Below are 22,389 nucleotides of genomic sequence, written 5' to 3'. Positions count from 1 at the left end.
TCATAAAGTTTTTAATCCAGTTACAGGTGGGGAGGAGAATCTGTAATTCCAGCAGTTTGGTGAAGAGAATGTCCGGTATTATGGTGTTAAAGGCTGAGCTGTAGTCTGCGACGTGCATCCTCACATTGCTGTTCTTGTTCTCCAGGTGGCTCAGCGCTGCACAGAGAGGGCAATGGCATCTGCTGTAGGCTGGTTTGCCCTGTAAGCAAACTGGTGTGGGTTGAGGAAGGGGGAGGCAGTCTCTGATGTGCTGGGAGACTAGTCACTCCAAGCACTTCATGATCACAGATGTCAGGGTGATGGGTCTGTAATCATTCAGGCTGTTTCTGGCAGGATTTTTTGGGGGATGGGGACGATGGTGGAGGCCTTCAGACATGTGGGGACGGTGGGTGGTATGAGTCAGGGAGAGGTTGAAGAGTTTGGTGAGGATCCCTGCCAAAATATATTTAATTCAAATGTAATTCAAGTCAAGTCAAGTCTGGGAGCATGCACTGGTGCTGCACTTCGCCACATCCACAACTCCAACTCCATGGAATTGCCTTGGGTCCTGGATGGCAATCCCTTAGGTGGCTATTTTAGAGATGTTGTAATGGAATGTTTGTCTGCCTATCTGCCACAGCCAGGTGAAATGTGGGCATGCCCTTGGCCTTCTCCAGCCACTGAGGTCCTTAACACTCAGGCACCTGTATGCTGGATCATGCACTGACAAATGTGCCACATTGCCAAAATGTCGAAGCTCACACTCCAACACAAGTAATACATACTCCTCCTCTTAGTCTCTCTAAGAAACCGCTTCTTTGATACAGTCATTCCAGCGGTACAAAGAATCCTTCGAAGAGACCTCATACCAAAGACACCCAGACATCACCTTAGGTCACCAGTTAGTGTCCAAGTCTCACAACCATACAGGTAAGACAGGCAGCACAATAGAAGCAAATAGCTGAGACAAGCGAATGTCTCTACAAGTTCAACACTTTCACCACATACAGATACACTTCTGATGGCTGAGTCCAAGAAGTCATTAAAAGCCTAAATCATAATCTTGATCCACAATCCAGGACCCTAATTACATACAATTACAAATATAACTGTATATATGTAATTCACGTAACATCAGCATTTAGAGCAGGATGGCTAATGACTCTCGATCCAGATTAAATTACGGTCCTTCTAAGGAAAGAATTTGGCCAATTCTGCTCTCAACATTTATTTATTATTATTTCATTTCCAAAGCTTGCTCTTGCTGCATGAAAGTTATCCTGTTTTACAAATTTCTCCTGAGACTCTAATACTGTTAATGTTCCAAAGTTATATCACTGAAGTCTCACACCTTATTATTATCCAAGGCAGTAGCTGTGATTGACTGTCTATTTATTCATGATTGTTTATTTATTCCGCTCAGACGTGTTTGTTTACGGAAGCGGTCAGAGAGGGTCGGAGGTCAGAGGTTAAAGGCTAAACTTCTTTCGGTTGAGAATACACACAGCCATTTTGGATCTAACGAACAGAAGGGAAATTGATGCGGTGAGGGACTTTTCTACTTATTTTTTGTCATATTACAACGTTTTGGCACATATTTTCCTCCTCGGCATGAAGTGCCGTTCATGCCGAATATCGCTGTTTTCCTGTTGTTGGAAACCTTGTTGGAAACAAACCTCTTCGGAGCGTTTAGCCCCAGAAGACTGTCGCTGCTAACGGAGCGTAAAGTGAGCCGAGAGAACGGTCTGTGGGGCCCACATAACTACATGTTACAACCTCTTGTCCGGTGCTTAATTTTGGGTCTCTTAGAGCGGAAAGGTTAGATCTTGCTGTTAAGTTGCAGCGTTTGCGAACAGATATACTAACTGCGCTAATGCAGAGAAATGATTGTAAGCAGCTAGCCTGCTAATATTAGCAGCTAGCTAGCTAGCTAGCCAGCCTGATGTTTCATCTCCCTAACGATCTTACATTTGTTTATTACTATATGCTAATGTCAACGTTACAAAAAGAAGAAGAAGAAGAAAAATCAAGTTAAAGTTGTCTGATGTTAGTTAATGAGCATGTACTACTACGTTTGTGGTTAAGCTATGTGATAATGTGCAGCACAAATCTGCTTGTTTTAACACAAAAGTTCAGCATCTGTCTACAGCCAAAGTCCTGCAGCGATGACAAACGTGTTGAATAGCAAGAAAACACAAACAGCCGATACATCTACCATTTTTATTTGTATTGGAAAGTGTATCCGTAGACACCACTGTCTGGCATGTAAGGGTTTTATTCCACTGTCTTCCACAATGCCCTGTGAGCCATAGCAACCAGCACAAATGCTAAAGCAAAGATTTTTCAGGTGGGTTTGGGATTTCCATGGTTTAATAATGCCCCAAAGCTGTTGCATAGTTGGTTGCGCCACCCAGGGAAGACTTCTCATTTTACCTGATCCCAAACATGACAGCTGAGCACCAAAGAAGATGAATAAACTATAAGCTAAATTAGATTTTTTTTTTTCCTTTTCGTTTTATCTTACATTTCATACAAGGTATACTGTTGATTCACATTCTGCCTTTGCTAATCAACTATTAATGAGTATTTTGGCTATAAAACCACATTATTTTCAATATCCCACAACCGGAGTGGATAACAACCACAACCGACCAATGAGTGCGCTTGTAAGTTCACTTCCGTTTTCAACGCGGGGGGAAAAAGGGCGGATATTTTCTCGCCGGCCGCAGGAGGGTTTGTAGCCCATGGAGGGGCTGTGATCTAAAGCGGTTCTGTTTGGCTCATCACACCCAGGGAACTGTGTCAAAGTAACACCATCTTACAGGCAACAAGCAACATTTTGTTCATAAAACCTGTTTCGTCGTTGTTAACAGGCTTCTGTTCAAAATGCTTATGAAGTTTGTCTGCTTTCATCCATTGCAGTGTTTTTTTCACAGTAATTAAAGACGGCACCGTTAAGTGTCAAACATACACCAGTAGAGCCTTAAAAAAGTGTTGTAAAAAACGTAGTTCAGATGCACAAACCGTGTCAAATACACAATCATGGTTGGGCGAATAAAGTAAGACATTATATTTATCTGCCCAGCGGTTGGGCGTGTAATGCTCAATGCATGACTTATTTGCCCAATGGTTGGGTGAATAGCCTTTGCCTTTCAACAGTAGTGCTTTGTGTCAAAACAGCGTGGTGGCTAGCACTGTTGCGTAATAGTGAAAAGCTCCCAGGTTTGCTTTTGACCTGGATCTTTCTGTATAGAGTTTGCATGTTTTCCCATGTTTGCATGGGTTTCCTTTCGGTGCTTCATCTTCCTCCCACTTGTAAAGATATGCCGATGAGGTGAATTGGAAACATTAAATTGACTGTGTGAGTGAGAGTGTGTTTCTCTGTGTCAGCCCTGAGAAAGACTGTCCAGGGTGTACCCTGCGTCTCGCTCAGTGGCCACTGGGATAGGTATCTGTATAACTCGTATTGCCTACCAACTCGAACCACCTTGGTTAAGTCACAGCACTTTTCAGATTGGCAAGTGGACTCAGTGTGTTAAAGCTGTTAGGGTTTATTTTTTGTTTATTTATTGTTGATCTCGATTTGTGCCATTAATTTATTTTAAAGTCAGTTAGTGTCATAGCAGTCTAGCAGTTGTTTAGCGTGGTGTTATCCCAAGCGGTAAGCAGCATTTTGGCTACGCTTGCTGATTGAATAACATGCAGTGCACAAATCACAGTTTTTCAACACAGCATGAAGTTTTCCATGTCTGCGCAAACGAGGACTGTCCACGGCAGGGGTCAGATGGGTACAGCAGTTTATTCACTTTTATTTACATTTACCGGAGGTGCCGGCTAACTCTTAGCACTGCGTGCTACGAGTTGGTAGATGATGAGTTGACTATAAACCGCTGGAATAGACTTCAGCCCAAACCCCCTAACCCCCAACCAGTGATCCTTAATTGAAATAAACAGGTACAGAAAATTAATAAATAAATGAATTCTTTGGACCACACTTCTGGTGACTTATTCGAGTGCATCAAAAAATGCTCTTAAAAATATAGCCTTATAATGTTAAGCCCAATGACCTGTTTTTTCATGTCTTTCATATGTAATGTATGGGATAAAGTAGGTATCAGTAGATTTGCTGCCACATTGCAACATAAAGAATCTGTCCATTGTAAATATTGGCTTGCTGGATTGCACTAGGTCACACCGTAACAGAAAGTATTTGATTAGTCTGTGTTGAAATGGCTTAATCCACCCAATGTACATCTAAAATCTCAACAAGACAGCACATGAGGAACATCTCCTGCCAGGACTAACTGAAGCATTCATCTGTAAGTAACATTGTCCAGAAAAGGATGAAAGCATGCATGCATATGCAGCATGTCATATAGTTGCTATTTGGTCCAGGGTTGATAGAAACCTAGGATATGATTATGGATATCAGTTTTGGAATGAATTGGATAAGGCGTTCATAAGTTAAATGTTGAAAAACAAATGTAACACATGCACAGATGGATCTATCCTGGCCAGCTTGGCAGGGGATAGAAACATCTGAACTCTGTGAACTATTTGTTTTACCCTTGGTAAAGATGGCGGCACCAGCCGGTCTGCTCTGTGTAAACCTGATCCCGTCAGATCTCAGAAGCTAAGCAGTGCAGCATCTGGTTAGTACTTAGATGGGAGACCTCTTCAGAACACCAGCGGTTGTGTGTGTGTTTCTACTGGTGGAACTGGAGTTGCATCAGGAACGGCATCCGGGGTAAAACGTGTGCCGATTGCCAGTGTGGATCTGGCTGTATCTGCTGTGGCAACCCTGTCCCGAGACAGGAGCAGCCGGAATGACAACACACAGAGATGGCGGCACCAGGTTGCTGAGTAGGTCATGCAACTATAACATGATGATTTCTTCAGTCATATAGCCATAGCTCAGAAATAAGTATATATAGAGGGTTTTTTGGTATTGGTCCCACACTTATTTTTCATACATCAGCTATTGTTCTGTTTGCTCTGGCTGGCCATGCACAGTAGGTCAAATATCACACGCTGGCTATTTTGCTACCCTGGATGAAACTGATAACATTCATTTGGCAGATGCTTTTATATAAAGCATTTGACATGGGATGAAAATGGAAATCAACAATTATAGCAAGCTTAAATTTAACCACAATTTGCCATTTTTCATTTTTAAAACTAGCACTTTACTAGGAGTTTATAACATTTCTCAAAACTCATTACACAGCCTTTGTTCAATACTTTGTTGCAATTACAGCCTCAAGTCTACTTGAATATGATGGTACAAGCTGGTGCACCTATCTTTGAGCAGTTTTGCCCATTTGTCTGTGTAGCACCTCTCAAGGTCTATCAGGTTGGATGGGGAGTGTCGGTGCACAGCCATTTTCAGATCTCTCCAATGATGTTAAACTGGATTCAGGTCTGGGCTCTGGCTGGTCCACTCAAGGATATATAAGAGTCCTGGTGGATCTGAACTTCTTCCATTTATGGATGACGGAGGCTCATGTGCTCATTGAGACCTTCAAAGCAGCAGAAGTGTTTCTGTACTCGTCTCCAGATTTCCAGCCTTGAGACAGTCCTGTCTCAGAGCTTTGTAGACAGTTCCTTTGACTTTATACTTGGTTTGTGCTATGACATGCACTGTCAACTGTGGGACCTTATAGACAGGTGTGGACCTTTCCAAATCATGTCCAGTCAACTGAATGTACCGCAGGGGGACTTCAGTTAAGCTGTAGTAACATCTCTGATCACAGGGCTTGACATAAACCAATTTGCCCCACTGGTCCACAGGGTCAGTAGAATTTAGAAGTTAGTGGCCCACAGTGTAGGAGCACTGGCTCATGGTTTGTGCGCAAGAGTTCATGATATTCCACACTGAAATCCTGCAAATAAAACTGCCTATATAATATAAACCAATGCAGAAAAAACATAAAATAGTCTATGGACCATGAAGTAAAAAAAAATATATATAGATTTCATCAGAGGACATTCTCAAGTGTAAAAAACAAAGTGACTCACATAAAATTTAGGCATTTTTTTTAGCAACCCTCAGAGTTGGCTAACTCACAGTCAGAAATGTAAAATACAGATGTAGGTCCATATCAAAACTAAAACGTATGCCTTGTCTGGATTGGAGTTATAGATCTAAAATTGGAAAAAAAATTATGCTTGGCTGCTTTGCTAATGTTGTCACCGTGGGGTTTCCACAAAGGCAAGCTGGTTAGACTTTTAAACAAGCTTCAAAACAGCCAGGGTCTACCAGGACCAAGCATATACTTTACTTACTTGTCAGCATACAACGGATAGGCTCTGCAGATTTGGCAGAAAACCTCATTCTTCTCTTGGTCATGACCAAGCCACAGCCGTTTCTCTGGCTAGGACGGGACAAAACCTCTCTTCCTCTTGTTTCTTTTATATAGCCTGTCTCTCTCCCTTAACTCATCATCACTAAGCTTCCTCTTCTAGCCAATTCCTTTAGCAAAACTCTTCCCTGGTTGTTGTCCAGGTTTGGGTGGTTGTAGTTTAAACATATTTCAATTACAATTTCAAAGCGTTCTGTTAGATTTGCGTCTTGTTTGTCTTTGTTTCCTGCAGCTTCCCGCGCATTTAAAGATGCTAACAATCATTGTCGAAGATCGGTGATGGAAACGGCCGAACGCACGCTCCATGCATCAACAACATACATTTCAATGTGCGCGAGATTCTGCGGGAGCATGGAGTGTGGTTAGGGATGGGTATTCATAAGATTATATCGATACCATTATCGATTCTGCTTATCGATCCTATTCTTTATCGATACTGCTTGTGAATTTTCTGTGTACTAAAAGTAGGCTTTACAGGTTTTCTATGTCAACAACATTTTATTGAGTCTTAAAGTAAATAAATATGAAACTGCTCACTGGATCCTTAAACTCTGGACCTAAATAAACTCTACGTGTTGGCTCCTTGATCTCTGAACATAAATAGAAATAAACAAAATCTGTAGTTCTTGTCAAAAAGCATTTCCTTTCAGACATTATTGGCATGAATGTCTTTCCATACATCTGAGCTGAGCTCTTGCAGCTGGCTGTGCTGCACGTCAGCATCAGTTTAATTCATAAAGAATGCAGGACATCTCATTTTGGAAGGGGGGGGTGTTTTAGTCGATTGTAGTTTATTTTTTGTATTACAGTGTTTGGAAAGAGGTGTCATTTTATTTAAGGTTGCAGTTTGTTTTGAAGTTAGTAAGTTTTTTTTTCCTTTTCATTTTATCTTACATTTCATACAAGGTATACTGTTGATTCACATTCTGCCTTTGCTAATCAACTATTAATGAGTATTTTGGCTATAAAACCACATTTATTTCAATATCCACAACCGGAGTGGATAACAACCACAACCGACCAATGAGTGCGCTTGTAAGTTCACTTCCGTTTTCAACGCGGGGGGGAAAAGGGCGGATATTTTCTCGCCGGCCGCAGGAGGGTTTGTAGCCCATGGAGGGGCTGTGATCTAAAGCGGTTCTGTTTGGCTCATCACACCCAGGGAACTGTGTCAAAGTAACGCCATCTTACAGGCAACAAGCAACATTTTGTTCATAAAACCTGTTTCGTCGTCGTTAACAGGCTTCTGTTCAAAATGCTTATGAAGTTTGTCTGCTTTCATCCATTGCTGTGTTTTTTTCACAGTAATTAAAGACGGCACCGTTAAGTGTCAAACATACACCAGTAGAGCCTTAAAAAAGTGTTGTAAAAAACGTAGTTCAGATGCACAAACCGTGTCAAATACACAATCATGGTTGGGCGAATAAAGTAAGACATTATATTTATCTGCCCAGCGGTTGGGCGTGTAATGCTCAATGCATGACTTATTTGCCCAATGGTTGGGTGAATAGCCTTTGCCTTTCAACAGCAGTGCTTTGTGTCAAAACAGCGTGGTGGCTAGCACTGTTGCGTAATAGTGAAAAGCTCCCAGGTTTGCTTTTGACCTGGATCTTTCTGTATAGAGTTTGCATGTTTTCCCATGTTTGCATGGGTTTCCTTTCGGTGCTTCATCTTCCTCCCACTTGTAAAGATATGCCGATGAGGTGAATTGGAAACATTAAATTGACTGTGTGAGTGAGAGTGTGTTTCTCTGTGTCAGCCCTGAGAAAGACTGTCCAGGGTGTACCCTGCGTCTCGCTCAGTGGCCACTGGGATAGGTATCTGTATAACTCGTATCGCCTACCAACTCGAACCACCTTGGTTAAGTCACAGCACTTTTCAGATTGGCAAGTGGACTCAGTGTGTTAAAGCTGTTAGGGTTTATTTTTTGTTTATTTATTGTTGATCTCGATTTGTGCCATTAATTTATTTTAAAGTCAGTTAGTGTCATAGCAGTCTAGCAGTTGTTTAGCGTGGTGTTATCCCAAGCGGTAAGCAGCATTTTGGCTACGCTTGCTGATTGAATAACATGCAGTGCACAAATCACAGTTTTTCAACACAGCATGAAGTTTTCCATGTCTGCGCAAACGAGGACTGTCCACGGCAGGGGTCAGATGGGTACAGCAGTTTATTCACTTTTATTTACATTTACCGGAGGTGCCGGCTAACTCTTAGCACTGCGTGCTACGAGTTGGTAGATGATGAGTTGACTATAAACCGCTGGAATAGACTTCAGCCCAAACCCCCTAACCCCCAACCAGTGATCCTTAATTGAAATAAACAGGTACAGAAAATTAATAAATAAATGAATTATTTGGGCCACACTTCTGGTGACTTATTCGAGTGCATCAAAAAATGCTCTTAAAAATATAGCCTTATAATGTTAAGCCCAATGACCTGTTTTTTCATGTCTTTCATATGTAATGTATGGGATAAAGTAGGTATCAGTAGATTTGCTGCCACATTGCAACATAAAGAATCTGTCCATTGTAAATATTGGCTTGCTGGATTGCACTAGGTCACACCGTAACAGAAAGTATTTGATTAGTCTGTGTTGAAATGGCTTAATCCACCCAATGTACATCTAAAATCTCAACAAGACAGCTCATGATGAACATCTCCTGCCAGGACTAACTGAAGCATTCATCTGTAAGTAACATTGTCCAGAAAAGGATGAAAGCATGCATGCATATGCAGCATGTCATATAGTTGCTATTTGGTCCAGGGTTGATAGAAACCTAGGATATGATTATGGATATCAGTTTTGGAATGAATTGGATAAGGCGTTAAGTTAAATGTTGAAAAACAAATGTAACACATGCACAGATGGATCTATCCTGGCCAGCTTGGCAGGGGATAGAAACATCTGAACTCTGTGAACTATTTGTTTTACCCTTGGTAAAGATGGCGGCACCAGCCGGTCTGCTCTGTGTAAACCTGATCCCGTCAGATCTCAGAAGCTAAGCAGTTCAGCATCTGGTTAGTACTTAGATGGGAGACCTCTTCAGAAAACCAGCGGTTGTGTGTGTGTTTCTACTGGTGGAACTGGAGTTGCATCAGGAACAGCATCCGGGGTAAAACTTGTGCCGATTGCCAGTGTGGATCTGGCTGTATCTGCTGTGGCAACCCTGTCCCGAGACAGGAGCAGCCGGAATGACAACACACAGAGATGGCGGCACCAGGTTGCTGAGTAGGTCATGCAACTATAACATGATGATTTCTTCAGTCATATAGCCATAGCTCAGAAATAAGTATATATAGAGGGTTTTTTGGTATTGGTCCCACACTTATTTTTCATACATCAGCTATTGTTCTGTTTGCTCTGGCTGGCCATGCACAGTAGGTCAAATATCACACGCTGGCTATTTTGCTACCCTGGATGAAACTGATAACATTCATTTGGCAGATGCTTTTATATAAAGCATTTGACATGGGATGAAATGGAAATCAACAATTATAGCAAGCTTAAATTTAACCACAATTTGCCATTTTTCATTTTTAAAACTAGCACTTTACTAGGAGTTTATAACATTTCTCAAAACTCATTACACAGCCTTTGTTCAATACTTTGTTGCAATTACAGCCTCAAGTCTACTTGAATATGATGGTACAAGCTGGTGCACCTATCTTTGAGCAGTTTTGCCCATTTGTCTGTGTAGCACCTCTCAAGGTCTATCAGGTTGGATGGGGAGTGTCGGTGCACAGCCATTTTCAGATCTCTCCAATGATGTTAAACTGGATTCAGGTCTGGGCTCTGGCTGGTCCACTCAAGGATATATAAGAGTCCTGGTGGATCTGAACTTCTTCCATTTATGGATGACGGAGGCTCATGTGCTCATTGAGACCTTCAAAGCAGCAGAAGTGTTTCTGTACTCGTCTCCAGATTTCCAGCCTTGAGACAGTCCTGTCTCAGAGCTTTGTAGACAGTTCCTTTGACTTTATACTTGGTTTGTGCTATGACATGCACTGTCAACTGTGGGACCTTATAGACAGGTGTGGACCTTTCCAAATCATGTCCAGTCAACTGAATGTACCGCAGGGGGACTTCAGTTAAGCTGTAGTAACATCTCTGATCACAGGGCTTGACATAAACCAATTTGCCCCACTGGTCCACAGGGTCAGTAGAATTTAGAAGTTAGTGGCCCACAGTGTAGGAGCACTGGCTCATGGTTGTCACCGTGGGGTTTCCACAAAGGCAAGCTGGTTAGACTTTTAAACAAGCTTCAAAACAGCCAGGGTCTACCAGGACCAAGCATATACTTTACTTACTTGTCAGCATACAATGGATAGGCTCTGCAGATTTGGCAGAAAACCTCATTCTTCTCTTGGTCATGACCAAGCCACAGCCGTTTCTCTGGCTAGGACGGGACAAAACCTCTCTTCCTCTTGTTTCTTTTATATAGCCTGTCTCTCTCCCTTAACTCATCATCACTAAGCTTCCTCTTCTAGCCAATTCCTTTAGCAAAACTCTTCCCTGGTTGTTGTCCAGGTTTGGGTGGTTGTAGTTTAAACATATTTCAATTACAATTTCAAAGCGTTCTGTTAGATTTGCGTCTTGTTTGTCTTTGTTTCCTGCAGCTTCCCGCACATTTAAAGATGCTAACAATCATTGTCGAAGATCGGTGATGGAAACGGCCGAACGCACGCTCCATGCATCGACAACATACATTTCAATGTGCGCGAGATTCTGCGGGAGCATGGAGTGTGGTTAGGGATGGGTATTCATAAACTTATATCGATACCATTATCGATTCCGCTTATCGATCCTATTCTTTATCGATACTGCTTGTGAATTTTCTGTGTACTAAAAGTAGGCTTTACAGGTTTTCTATGTCAACAACATTTTATTGAGTCTTAAAGTAAATAAATATGAAACTGCTCACTGGATCCTTAAACTCTGGACCTAAATAAACTCTACGTGTTGGCTCCTTGATCTCTGAACATAAATAGAAATAAACAAAATCTGTAGTTCTTGTCAAAAAGCATTTCCTTTCAGACATTATTGGCATGAATGTCTTTCCATACATCTGAGCTGAGCTCTTGCAGCTGGCTGTGTTGCACGTCAGCATCAGTTTAATTCATAAAGAATGCAGGACATCTCATTTTGGAAGGGGGGGGGGGTGTTTTAGTCGATTGTAGTTTATTTTTTGTATTACAGTGTTTGGAAAGAGGTGTCATTTTATTTAAGGTTGCAGTTTGTTTTGAAGTTAGTAATTCCGACCGGACTCTGTCTTGGCAGAGAGCCGCGCAGCGCTTGGAGCTGTGCCAACGGAATGGAGGACGATTCTCATTTCTTGACGGCAACAAGACAAGAGTCCCACTTAGCGACTTTAATCTGCACAAAAGTGACTCACAGTCATGATTGGCATATTTTAATGGCTTTGAGAGAAGTTAAGAAGCGGACTTGCTGCTTCTGAAGAGTTATTATTACTATTATTGCTGTTGTTGTTGCTATTATTATTATTACTATTAATATATAAATACAAATAAAAAAAAATGTTTTTTTAATACATTTGACTCTTTTACAACAAACGCTGAGCCATTAATTATACAGAAAACAAATGCACACAAACATGCTGAAATGTGAACAGCTAATGTTAACTTTAACATTGAAAACGCCATAGACATGCTAACGCGTTAGCATCGGTCCCATTTTTAAATTATAAAATACATCTATCAACTGTTTCAGAAGACCATAACAGGTCAGTTTAATATAAAAGGGTATACATTACTCACAGGCATATGCTCTTTAGGGTTTTAGCAGGGAAAAATTAAGATAAACTCCAATGAGCCAGCGGATCGAAGCATTGGTTCATCGGTTCATACTTCAAAGTGCCGTCCTCTGCAGAAGTGGTTGATTACAGAGCCGCTGCAGGGTCTGCAATCAACGTAGAGAAATGATCATTTTCCCGCCAAACACCCTCAAAAACAACGGCCACTCTGAAGGACTGATAAGGGAATTGTTAAGCAAAAAGACTTGATATCGGTGGATCGAATAATTTCTTTACGATACCCAACCCAAAGTGTGGTGCGAGACCAAAACAAACATGGCGGACTCGGTGAAGTTTGATGACATGGAGATGTGAAGAAATTTGACTTTGCCGCCGTAAAATATGGTAAAATAAATAGAATTTTGCGTATTTTTGTAGTGGCCCGAGCAGGCCATCATTTGATAAAATTGTACTGGCCCGTAGTAGCCTGAAAGTGGGCCAAATCGGCGCCGGGCCAGAGGGCAAATAGCTTTGTGGAGCCCTGGATCAGTGGAAACAGGATGCACCTGAGCTCAATTTTGAGCTTCATGGGAAAGGCCGTGAATACTTATGCACAAGCGATTTCTCAGTTGTTATATTTTTAATATACACCGCTGTGCTCCTGGTGTTTTTCCTGTATCTGTTAGCTGTTTAATCTGCGCAGTTAGATTGATCTAGTTATCTAGATTACGATTTGTTTCCCAGTGTAATCTTTATGTGCCTTAACTAAAGCACTCCTTCTGCTGAATCACCTCTAAATTATTTACACATTATTCACTTTGCGTGTTTTTAGGAATCCGCTAGCTTAGCGTAGCTACTAGCTCTTAGCCGATTTAGCATGGCGGCTTCTCCTGTCTCTCCCGCACTTTTCTGCTCTGGGTGTGAAATGTTTAGTTATTCCTCTGCCTCCTTTAGCAGTAACGGTACTTGTAATAAGTGTAGCTTATTCGTAGCTTTGGAGGCCAGGCTGGGCGAATTGGAGACTCGGCTCCGCACCGTGGAAAATTCTACAGCTAGCCAGGCCCCTGTAGTAGGTGCGGACCAAGGTAGCTTAGCCGCCGTTAGTTCCCCCCTGGCAGATCCCGAGCAGCCGGGAAAGCAGGCTGACTGGGTGACTGTGAGGAGGAAGCGTAGCCCTAAACAGAAGCCCCGTGTACACCGCCAGCCCGTTCACATCTCTAACCGTTTTTCCCCACTCGACGACACACCCGCCAAGGATCAAACTCTGGTTATTGGCGACTCTGTTTTGAGAAATGTGAAGTTAGCGACACCAGCAACCATAGTCAGTTGTCTTCCGGGGGCCAGAGCAGGCGACATTGAAGGAAATTTGAAACTGCTGGCTAAGGCTAAGCGTAAATTTGGTAAGATTGTAATTCACGTCGGCAGTAATGACACCCGGTTACGCCAATCGGAGGTCACTAAAATTAACATTAAATCGGTGTGTAACTTTGCAAAAACAATGTCGGACTCTGTAGTTTTCTCTGGGCCCCTCCCCAATCGGACCGGGAGTGACATGTTTAGCCGCATGTTCTCCTTGAATTGCTGGCTGTCTGAGTGGTGTCCAAAAAATGAGGTGGGCTTCATAGATAATTGGCAAAGCTTCTGGGGAAAACCTGGTCTTGTTAGGAGAGACGGCATCCATCCCACTTTGGATGGAGCAGCTCTCATTTCTAGAAATCTGGCCAATTTTCTTAAATCCTCCAAACCGTGACTATCCAGGGTTGGGACCAGGAAGCAGAGTTGTAGTCTTACACACCTCTCTGCAGCTTCTCTCCCCCTGCCATCCCCTCATTACCCCCATCCCCGTAGAGACGGTGCCTGCTCCCAGACTACCAATAACCAGCAAAAATCTATTTAAGCATAAAAATTCAAAAAGAAAAAATAATATAGCACCTTCAACTGCACCACAAGACTAAAACAGTTAAATGTGGTCTATTAAACATTAGGTCTCTCTCTTCTAAGTCCCTGTTGGTAAATGATATAATAATTGATCAACATATTGATTTATTCTGCCTAACAGAAACCTGGTTACAGCAGGATGAATATGTTAGTTTAAATGAGTCAACACCCCCGAGTCACACTAACTGTCAGAATGCTCGTAGCACGGGCTGGGGCGGAGGATTAGCAGCAATCTTCCATTCCAGCTTATTAATTAATCAAAAACCCAGACAGAGCTTTAATTCATTTGAAAGCTTGTCTCTTAGTCTTGTCCATCCAAATTGGAAGTCCCAAAAACCAGTTTTATTTGTTATTATCTATCGTCCACCTGGTCGTTACTGTGAGTTTCTCTGTGAATTTTCAGACCTTTTGTCTGACTTAGTGCTTAGCTCAGATAAGATAATTATAGTGGGCGATTTTAACATCCACACAGATGCTGAGAATGACAGCCTCAACACTGCATTTAATCTATTATTAGACTCTATTGGCTTTGCTCAAAAAGTAAATGAGTCCACCCACCACTTTAATCATATCTTAGATCTTGTTCTGACTTATGGTATGGAAATAGAAGACTTAACAGTATTCCCTGAAAACTCCCTTCTGTCTGATCATTTCTTAATAACATTTACATTTACTCTGATGGACTACCCAGCAGTGGGGAATAAGTTTCATTACACTAGAAGTCTTTCAGAAAGCGCTGTAACTAGGTTTAAGGATATGATTCCTTCTTTATGTTCTCTAATGCCATATACCAACACAGTGCAGAGTAGCTACCTAAACTCTGTAAGGGAGATAGAGTATCTCGTCAATAGTTTTACATCCTCATTGAAGACAACTTTGGATGCTGTAGCTCCTCTGAAAAAGAGAGCTTTAAATCAGAAGTGTCTGACCGTGGTATAACTCTCAAACTCGTAGCTTAAAGCAGATAACCCGTAAGTTGGAGAGGAAATGGCGTCTCACTAATTTAGAAGATCTTCACTTAGCCTGGAAAAAGAGTCTGTTGCTCTATAAAAAAGCCCTCCGTAAAGCTAGGACATCTTTCTACTCATCACTAATTGAAGAAAATAAGAACAACCCCAGGTTTCTTTTCAGCACTGTAGCCAGGCTGACAAAGAGTCAGAGCTCTATTGAGCTGAGTATTCCATTAACTTTAACTAGTAATGACTTCATGACTTTCTTTGCTAACAAAATTTTAACTATTAGAGAAAAAATTACTCATAACCATCCCAAAGACGTATCGTTATCTTTGGCTGCTTTCAGTGATGCCGGTATTTGGTTAGACTCTTTCTCTCCGATTGTTCTGTCTGAGTTATTTTCATTAGTTACTTCATCCAAACCATCAACATGTTTATTAGACCCCATTCCTACCAGGCTGCTCAAGGAAGCCCTACCATTATTTAATGCTTCGATCTTAAATATGATCAATCTATCTTTGTTAGTTGGCTATGTACCACAGGCTTTTAAGGTGGCAGTAATTAAACCATTACTTAAAAAGCCATCACTTGACCCAGCTATCTTAGCTAATTATAGGCCAATCTCCAACCTTCCTTTTCTCTCAAAAATTCTTGAAAGGGTAGTTGTAAAACAGCTAACTGATCATCTGCAGAGGAATGGTCTATTTGAAGAGTTTCAGTCAGGTTTTAGAATTCATCATAGTACAGAAACAGCATTAGTGAAGGTTACAAATGATCTTCTTATGGCCTCGGACAGTGGACTCATCTCTGTGCTTGTTCTGTTAGACCTCAGTGCTGCTTTTGATACTGTTGACCATAAAATTTTATTACAGAGATTAGAGCATGCCATAGGTATTAAAGGCACTGCGCTGCGGTGGTTTGAATCATATTTGTCTAATAGATTACAATTTGTTCATGTAAATGGGGAATCTTCTTCACAGACTAAAGTTAATTATGGAGTTCCACAAGGTTCTGTGCTAGGACCAATTTTATTCACTTTATACATGCTTCCTTTAGGCAGTATTATTAGACGGTATTGCTTAAATTTTCATTGTTACGCAGATGATACCCAGCTTTATCTATCCATGAAGCCAGAGGACACACACCAATTAGCTAAACTGCAGGATTGTCTTACAGACATAAAGACATGGATGACCTCTAATTTCCTGCTTTTAAACTCAGATAAAACTGAAGTTATTGTACTTGGCCCCACAAATCTTAGAAACATGGTGTCTAACCAGATCCTTACTCTGGATGGCATTACCCTGACCTCTGGTAATACTGTGAGAAATCTTGGAGTCATTTTTGATCAGGATATGTCATTCAAAGCGCATATTAAACAAATATGTAGGACTGCTTTTTTGCATTTACGCAATATCTCTAAAATCAGAAAGGTCTTGTCTCAGAGTGATGCTGAAAAACTAATTCATGCATTTATTTCCTCTAGGCTGGACTATTGTAATTCATTATTATCAGGTTGTCCTAAAAGTTCCCTAAAAAGCCTTCAGTTAATTCAAAATGCTGCAGCTAGAGTACTTACGGGGACTAGAAGGAGAGAGCATATCTCACCCATATTGGCCTCTCTTCATTGGCTTCCTGTTAATTCTAGAATAGAATTTAAAATTCTTCTTCTTACTTATAAGGTTTTGAATAATCAGGTCCCATCTTATCTTAGGGACCTCATAGTACCATATCACCCCAATAGAGCGCTTCGCTCTCAGACTGCAGGCTTACTTGTAGTTCCTAGGGTTTGTAAGAGTAGAATGGGAGGCAGAGCCTTCAGCTTTCAGGCTCCTCTCCTGTGGAACCAGCTCCCAATTCAGATCAGGGAGACAGACACCCTCTCTACTTTTAAGATTAGGCTTAAAACTTTCCTTTTTGCTAAAGCTTATAGTTAGGGCTGGATCAGGTGACCCTGAACCATCCCTTAGTTATGCTGCTATAGACGTAGACTGCTGGGGGGTTCCCATGATGCACTGTTTCTTTCTCTTTTTGCTCTGTATGCACCACTCTGCATTTAATCATTAGTGATCGATCTCTGCTCCCCTCCACAGCATGTCTTTTTCCTGGTTCTCTCCCTCAGCCCCAACCAGTCCCAGCAGAAGACTGCCCCTCCCTGAGCCTGGTTCTGCTGGAGGTTTCTTCCTGTTAAGAGGGAGTTTTTCCTTCCCACTGTAGCCAAGTGCTTGCTCACAGGGGGTCGTTTTGACCGTTGGGGTTTTACATAATTATTGTATGGCCTTGCCTTACAATATAAAGCGCCTTGGGGCAACGGTTTGTTGTGATTTGGCGCTATATAAAAAAATTGATTGAATTGATTGATTGAATAAATTTGCAAAAATCTCAAGAAAACCTTTTCACTTTGCCATTATGGGGTATTGTGTGTAGAATTTTGAGGATAAAATTAATTTTATACATTTTGAAATGAGGCTGAAACATAAAAAATGTGGAAAAAGTGAAGTGCTGTGAATACTTTCCAGTTGCACTATAGTTGTATGTAAAATTTTGGGCACCCCTGATGATTTCCATGATTTTCCTTTATAAATTATTGGTTGTTTGAATCAGCAATTTCAGTTAAATATATAGCAGACAAACACAGCAGAAATAACAGCCTCTAAATGCTTCCTATAGCCTCCAGTGAGAGTCTGGATTCTGGTTGAAGGTATTTTGGACCATTCTTCTTTACAAATCATCTCCAGTTCAGTCAGGTTTGTTGGTTTCCGAGCATGGACAGCCCGCTTAAAATCACACCACAGGTTTTCAATAATATTCAGGTCTGGAGACTGAGATGGCCATTCCAGAACGTTGTACTTGTTCCTCTCCATGAATGTCTTAGTAGATTTTGAGCAGTGTTTAGGGTCATTGTCTTGTTGAAAGATCCAGCCCTGGCGCAACTTCAGCTTTGTCACTGATTCATGAACATTGTTCTCAAGAATTTGCTGATATTGACTGGCAGGGTTCTCCCCAGAAATTTTTAGTATAGCGGTGCTGTTGGGTACTATCACGGCGCGCAACGCTTCCACTTGGCATCCTATCTGACCTTGTGTCCTGAAGTTCAAAGACAAAAATGAAAATCTTTTAGCACTGTTTCTGGTATGATTCTGTGCTCAATTGTTGATTAGTTAAACTAAAATGTTTGTCTTTTGTTGACACACTGTATGTAACAAATGTACAATAGACTTATTTGAAAGAAAAAATGTACAGAAAGCTAATTTAAAATGTGGGAGATTCCAGACTGTTTTACTTTTCCCCTGCATAGTTTTCAGTTTGAAAAGTTTGAATTCCCAAGTCACAATGTCACCAGGCTGGGGGCTTTCACTTCAAAGTATTAAAATCTCACCTTGTCCTTGTGATTCAGATTTTGACACCCCTCTATACTGTCAAAAAATGGAAAAACAAAAGGTCCAGCTTTCCTCTCCGAGTCAGCAGGTGCATTTCTGGAAAACATCTTATTACTCTGCATTTGTTGGCATTTCTCAGCATGTGATGTATATTTTAGGACAAGCAGAAACATCCTGATGGCTGACAGACAGTGAAGAAACGAACACTGCTTCGTGTGATAACGAAGCTTCCAAGCTTTCATTCGAAAGTAAAGGTTCGGATTTACAGAGGCTGTACAGAGAGACAGGAGGCGACACACTTCACCCCAAAACTCTTAATTTTTTCAGAGTCTGTCGGATTTTGGATTCTAACGTGTGGTGACGCTGCTGTTTGTGTCGCTGGACACTATTTTAGTCCCGCAGTGAGCGTGCACGCTGTATGTTTCCATGACGCTGTTTTCTACAGGCTGGACACACAGATGTATTTTTTACATTGGGAAAAGGTTGGAATATGTTATTTTCAGGAGATAATGGACTTTCTATCTAACCGTGAGAGAACTTTGTGAGGAGCTCCGCAAAACCGGCTGGCAATCGCGCGCGAACCATGCGTGGGGACTCCTTTGGTGGACAGGACTTTGGAAATCACAAGTGGATGACTGTTTAGGTTTTTTTTTTTTCCCTCGCAGTAAAGCTGGTAGTCTTTATTTTTATTTTACTTTGAGTGTCTGTCTTGACATGAGACTATTCTTTAATGGAGCAGCGTGAACCGCACTCGTGCAGTGTGAACGCACACTAAGTTTTTGCACAGTGGAAAGTGGCTCCTTTTACCGTGACTGCATCAGAATGAACAGTTATCACTTAAAAAAACGAGTTATCATAACACCACATCACACTTATGTAAACTTTGTAATTAATCTGTGGTTCCGTCTTTAACGTTAGCAGCATTCAAGTGCGCATTGAGATGTTTTCTTCTAAGAAAACGAGAAAATGAGATGACACTGCACTATAGCGGCGCTAGATGGCAGTATGATGGAGTGGCACTGTTGTTCCATTGTCTGGGGAGAACCCTAACTGGAATCCATGTGACCCTCAACTTTCCTCCAATTCCCAGTACCTGCACTGACCACACAGCCCCACAGCATGATGGAACCACTTCCAAATTTTACTGGATTTAGCAAGCGATTTTCTTGGAATGCTGTGTTCTTTTTCAGCCATGCATTCCGCCCCTTGTTATGTCCAAATAACTAAATTTTAGTTTCATCAGTCCACAGTACCTTATTCCAAAATGAAGCTGGCTTGTCCAAATGTGCTTTAGCATACCTCAGGCGACTCTGTTTGTGGGATGTACGCAGAAAAGGCTTCCTTTGCATTACAGCATTATAGAGCAGCTCCTTGTGCAAAGTGCGCTGTATAGTTGAACGATGCACAGAGACACTATCTGCAGCAAGATCATGTTGTAGGTCTTTGGAGCAGGTCTGTGAGTTGACTATGACTGTTCTCACCATCCTTCGATTCAGCTTATCTGAGATTTTTCTTGGCCTGCCACTTCGGGCCTTAACTAGTACTGTGCCTGTGGTCTTCCATTTCCTCACTATGTTCCTCACAGTGGAAACTGATAGCTTTTTGTATCCTTCCCCTGAACCATGATGTTGAACAATCTTTGTTTTCAGGTCATTTGAGAGTTGTTTAGAAGCTCCCATGTTGCCACTCATTAGAAGAGATGCAAAGAGGGGAAACATTTGCAAATGGCCACCTTAAATACCCTTTCTCGTGATTGGATTCACCTGTGTAAGGAGGTCAAGGGTCAATGGGCTTACCAAACCAATTTTGTGTTCCAATAATTAGTGCTAAATGTGTTCAAATCAATAAAATGACAAGGGTGCCCAAATTTATGCACCTACCTAAGTTTGTTTAAATAATTATTGCACACTTTCTGTAAATACTAGAAACTTCATTTTACTTCTCAAATATCACTGTTTGTCTGCTATATGATATATTTAACTGATATTTCTGATCCAGACAACCAATGAATTTTAAAGGAAAATCATGAAAATTATCAGGGGTGCCCAAACCTTTGCATACAACTGTATATCCAACATATGGGGACAGGATTCCAGTACTTATACCGTTGCTTTGCTCATACTCTGACCAGGTTTAGACCCCTACACTTTATCCACTGTGCTTGAACTGACATGCAGCATAGCACAGGGATATAGCTGGACTACAGCCTAAGAGATCCACAGCTGTAGACACCATATAGTATGCCATTGCTATGGCGATACAGAAAGAAAGAGTTTCTAAAACTGACATTACTTACTCAGTGGTATCTTTTTTTTGTTTGAGGTAACAGGTTTCAAACAGAGAAAAAATATGAAGCAGAATTTAAGTTAAATGAATCTGAATGAATGAACAAATGATGCAAACGAGGATATCAGAGTTATATCAGCAGGCAGAGGTGTTTCTTACACATTAACAACTGTCAGGGAAAAACATTTTATTTGATATGAAGATTAAAAAAAAGTCATTCTTGAGCTAATGAGCTTAATGTAACTTGGCTTTTTTGCCTCCCCATTATTAGGTCCTCATTGAAAATATATTAAGCAGTATAGATTTGGGTGGGGGGTGCAGAAAATGGATTTGTCACTGGTTTGAAGACAGTAATGTGGACATGACGGATGATTAATGTGAAGTTATATTTGTATCAGTCCATTTCTTTGTCTCTCCCTTCAGGCAGCAACATCCGTGCAATCTCGGTCTCTGCAGGTGACAAAAGGCATGTTTGGTTCAAGAAAAAAATTTGTGGAGTTTGTGGAGGTAGTCGATAATGACTTTGCCGATGAAAGTTTGTACTACAACCAGTCGTCAATGTTCACGCATCGATCTGACAAAGATGTGAGTTTTCTTCCCGTATTATGCAGACATTGAGTTCTTGAGTTTGCACCTAATTAAATAATTTTCAGGTGTTTTACTCTTTGACCTCAAATGCTCTCCTACAGATGTTGTCCTCTCCTTCACCATCATCGTCAGGTCAGCTATCGCAGCTCGGCGCAAGTTTGTACGGTCCCCAAAGTAAGTGTTCGTTGTTTTACCATATCCTTCTAGTGTGTGTGTGTGTGTGTGTGTGTGTGTGTGTGTGTGTGTGTGTGTTTTGTAGTGATAATATAAGTTGCATGGTTGAAGGTGGAACTCGTGTTTTTTTGTTTTAAGTGTGAAAAGTCTAATCTGAATTGTTTCTATAATTTTTTTTTGTCGCCTCTTCTTACCCTGTTGTTTTCTTTCACTACAGGTGCACTAGGTTTCTCAGTAAGGGGTATGAGTAATAATACGCCTCAGTTAAACCGAAATCTAACACAAGGCAACCAGCTACCAAGTCACATAACCCCCACAACGGGGGTACCAACTATGTCACTTCATACCCCACCATCACCAAGCAGGTGTGTTCACTTATTTGTGAGTTTGCATGCATTTTTATTTTTTTATGTTGAGGAAGTAAGCAAAACTGTACTGTGCATGGGTGTTTGTATGGCATTCTCCTCTTACTTATTAAGAGGATTATAGCCAGAGCATGAAATTGCAGCTTCATTTTGGGAAATGCAGGGGTGGTGACCAAGTGGTTAGTGCACTTGGTTTCAGTGTGGAAGGTTCCCGGTTCAAATCCCACTCCTGCCACATTCCCCCATGTAATGTGGAATTGGGTCAGGAAGGTCATCCGGCGTAAAACCTGTGCCAGTTCAACATGCAGATCTCCCTTGGATTTGCTGTGGCGACCCAGAGTGCAAACAAGGGAGCAGCTGAATGGACTAACTAAATGCATTTAAAAAAAAAAAATAAATAAAATATATATATATATATATATATATATATATATATATATATATATATATATATATATATAAATTCATTATCAAATAAGTATTGGATAGAAAGTCGTTGACCTTCTGGGATCGATGGCCGCGGTGGCGCACCCATCCGTTTTTCATTATATTTACCTCCGCCAACGAAGTTGGGCAGAGGTTATGTTTACACCTGTTTGTGAACACTCAAATTT

General features: G+C 41.2%; 1 protein-coding gene across 1 annotated transcript in view; it reads left to right on the top strand.

The window, feature by feature from the left end:
* The first annotated feature begins 1,432 nt into the window (after positions 1 to 1,432).
* Positions 1,433 to 22,389, top strand: part of cnot2 (CCR4-NOT transcription complex, subunit 2) — a 33,442-nt gene continuing 12,485 nt past the window's right edge. The window contains exons 1-4 of the mRNA XM_034177013.1: positions 1,433 to 1,524; positions 21,072 to 21,233; positions 21,338 to 21,410; positions 21,628 to 21,775. Of these exons, the coding sequence (XP_034032904.1) occupies positions 21,117 to 21,233; positions 21,338 to 21,410; positions 21,628 to 21,775 (338 nt within the window). The 5' untranslated portion in view covers positions 1,433 to 1,524; positions 21,072 to 21,116. The remainder of the gene's footprint in view (positions 1,525 to 21,071; positions 21,234 to 21,337; positions 21,411 to 21,627; positions 21,776 to 22,389) is intronic.

This window comes from Thalassophryne amazonica, chromosome 8 (assembly GCF_902500255.1).
Source record: "Thalassophryne amazonica chromosome 8, fThaAma1.1, whole genome shotgun sequence".
In the NCBI taxonomy this organism is placed as follows: Eukaryota; Metazoa; Chordata; class Actinopteri; order Batrachoidiformes; family Batrachoididae; genus Thalassophryne; species Thalassophryne amazonica.
Note: the sequence above shows the minus strand (reverse complement) of the source record. Positions and strands in the feature narration are given on the sequence as shown.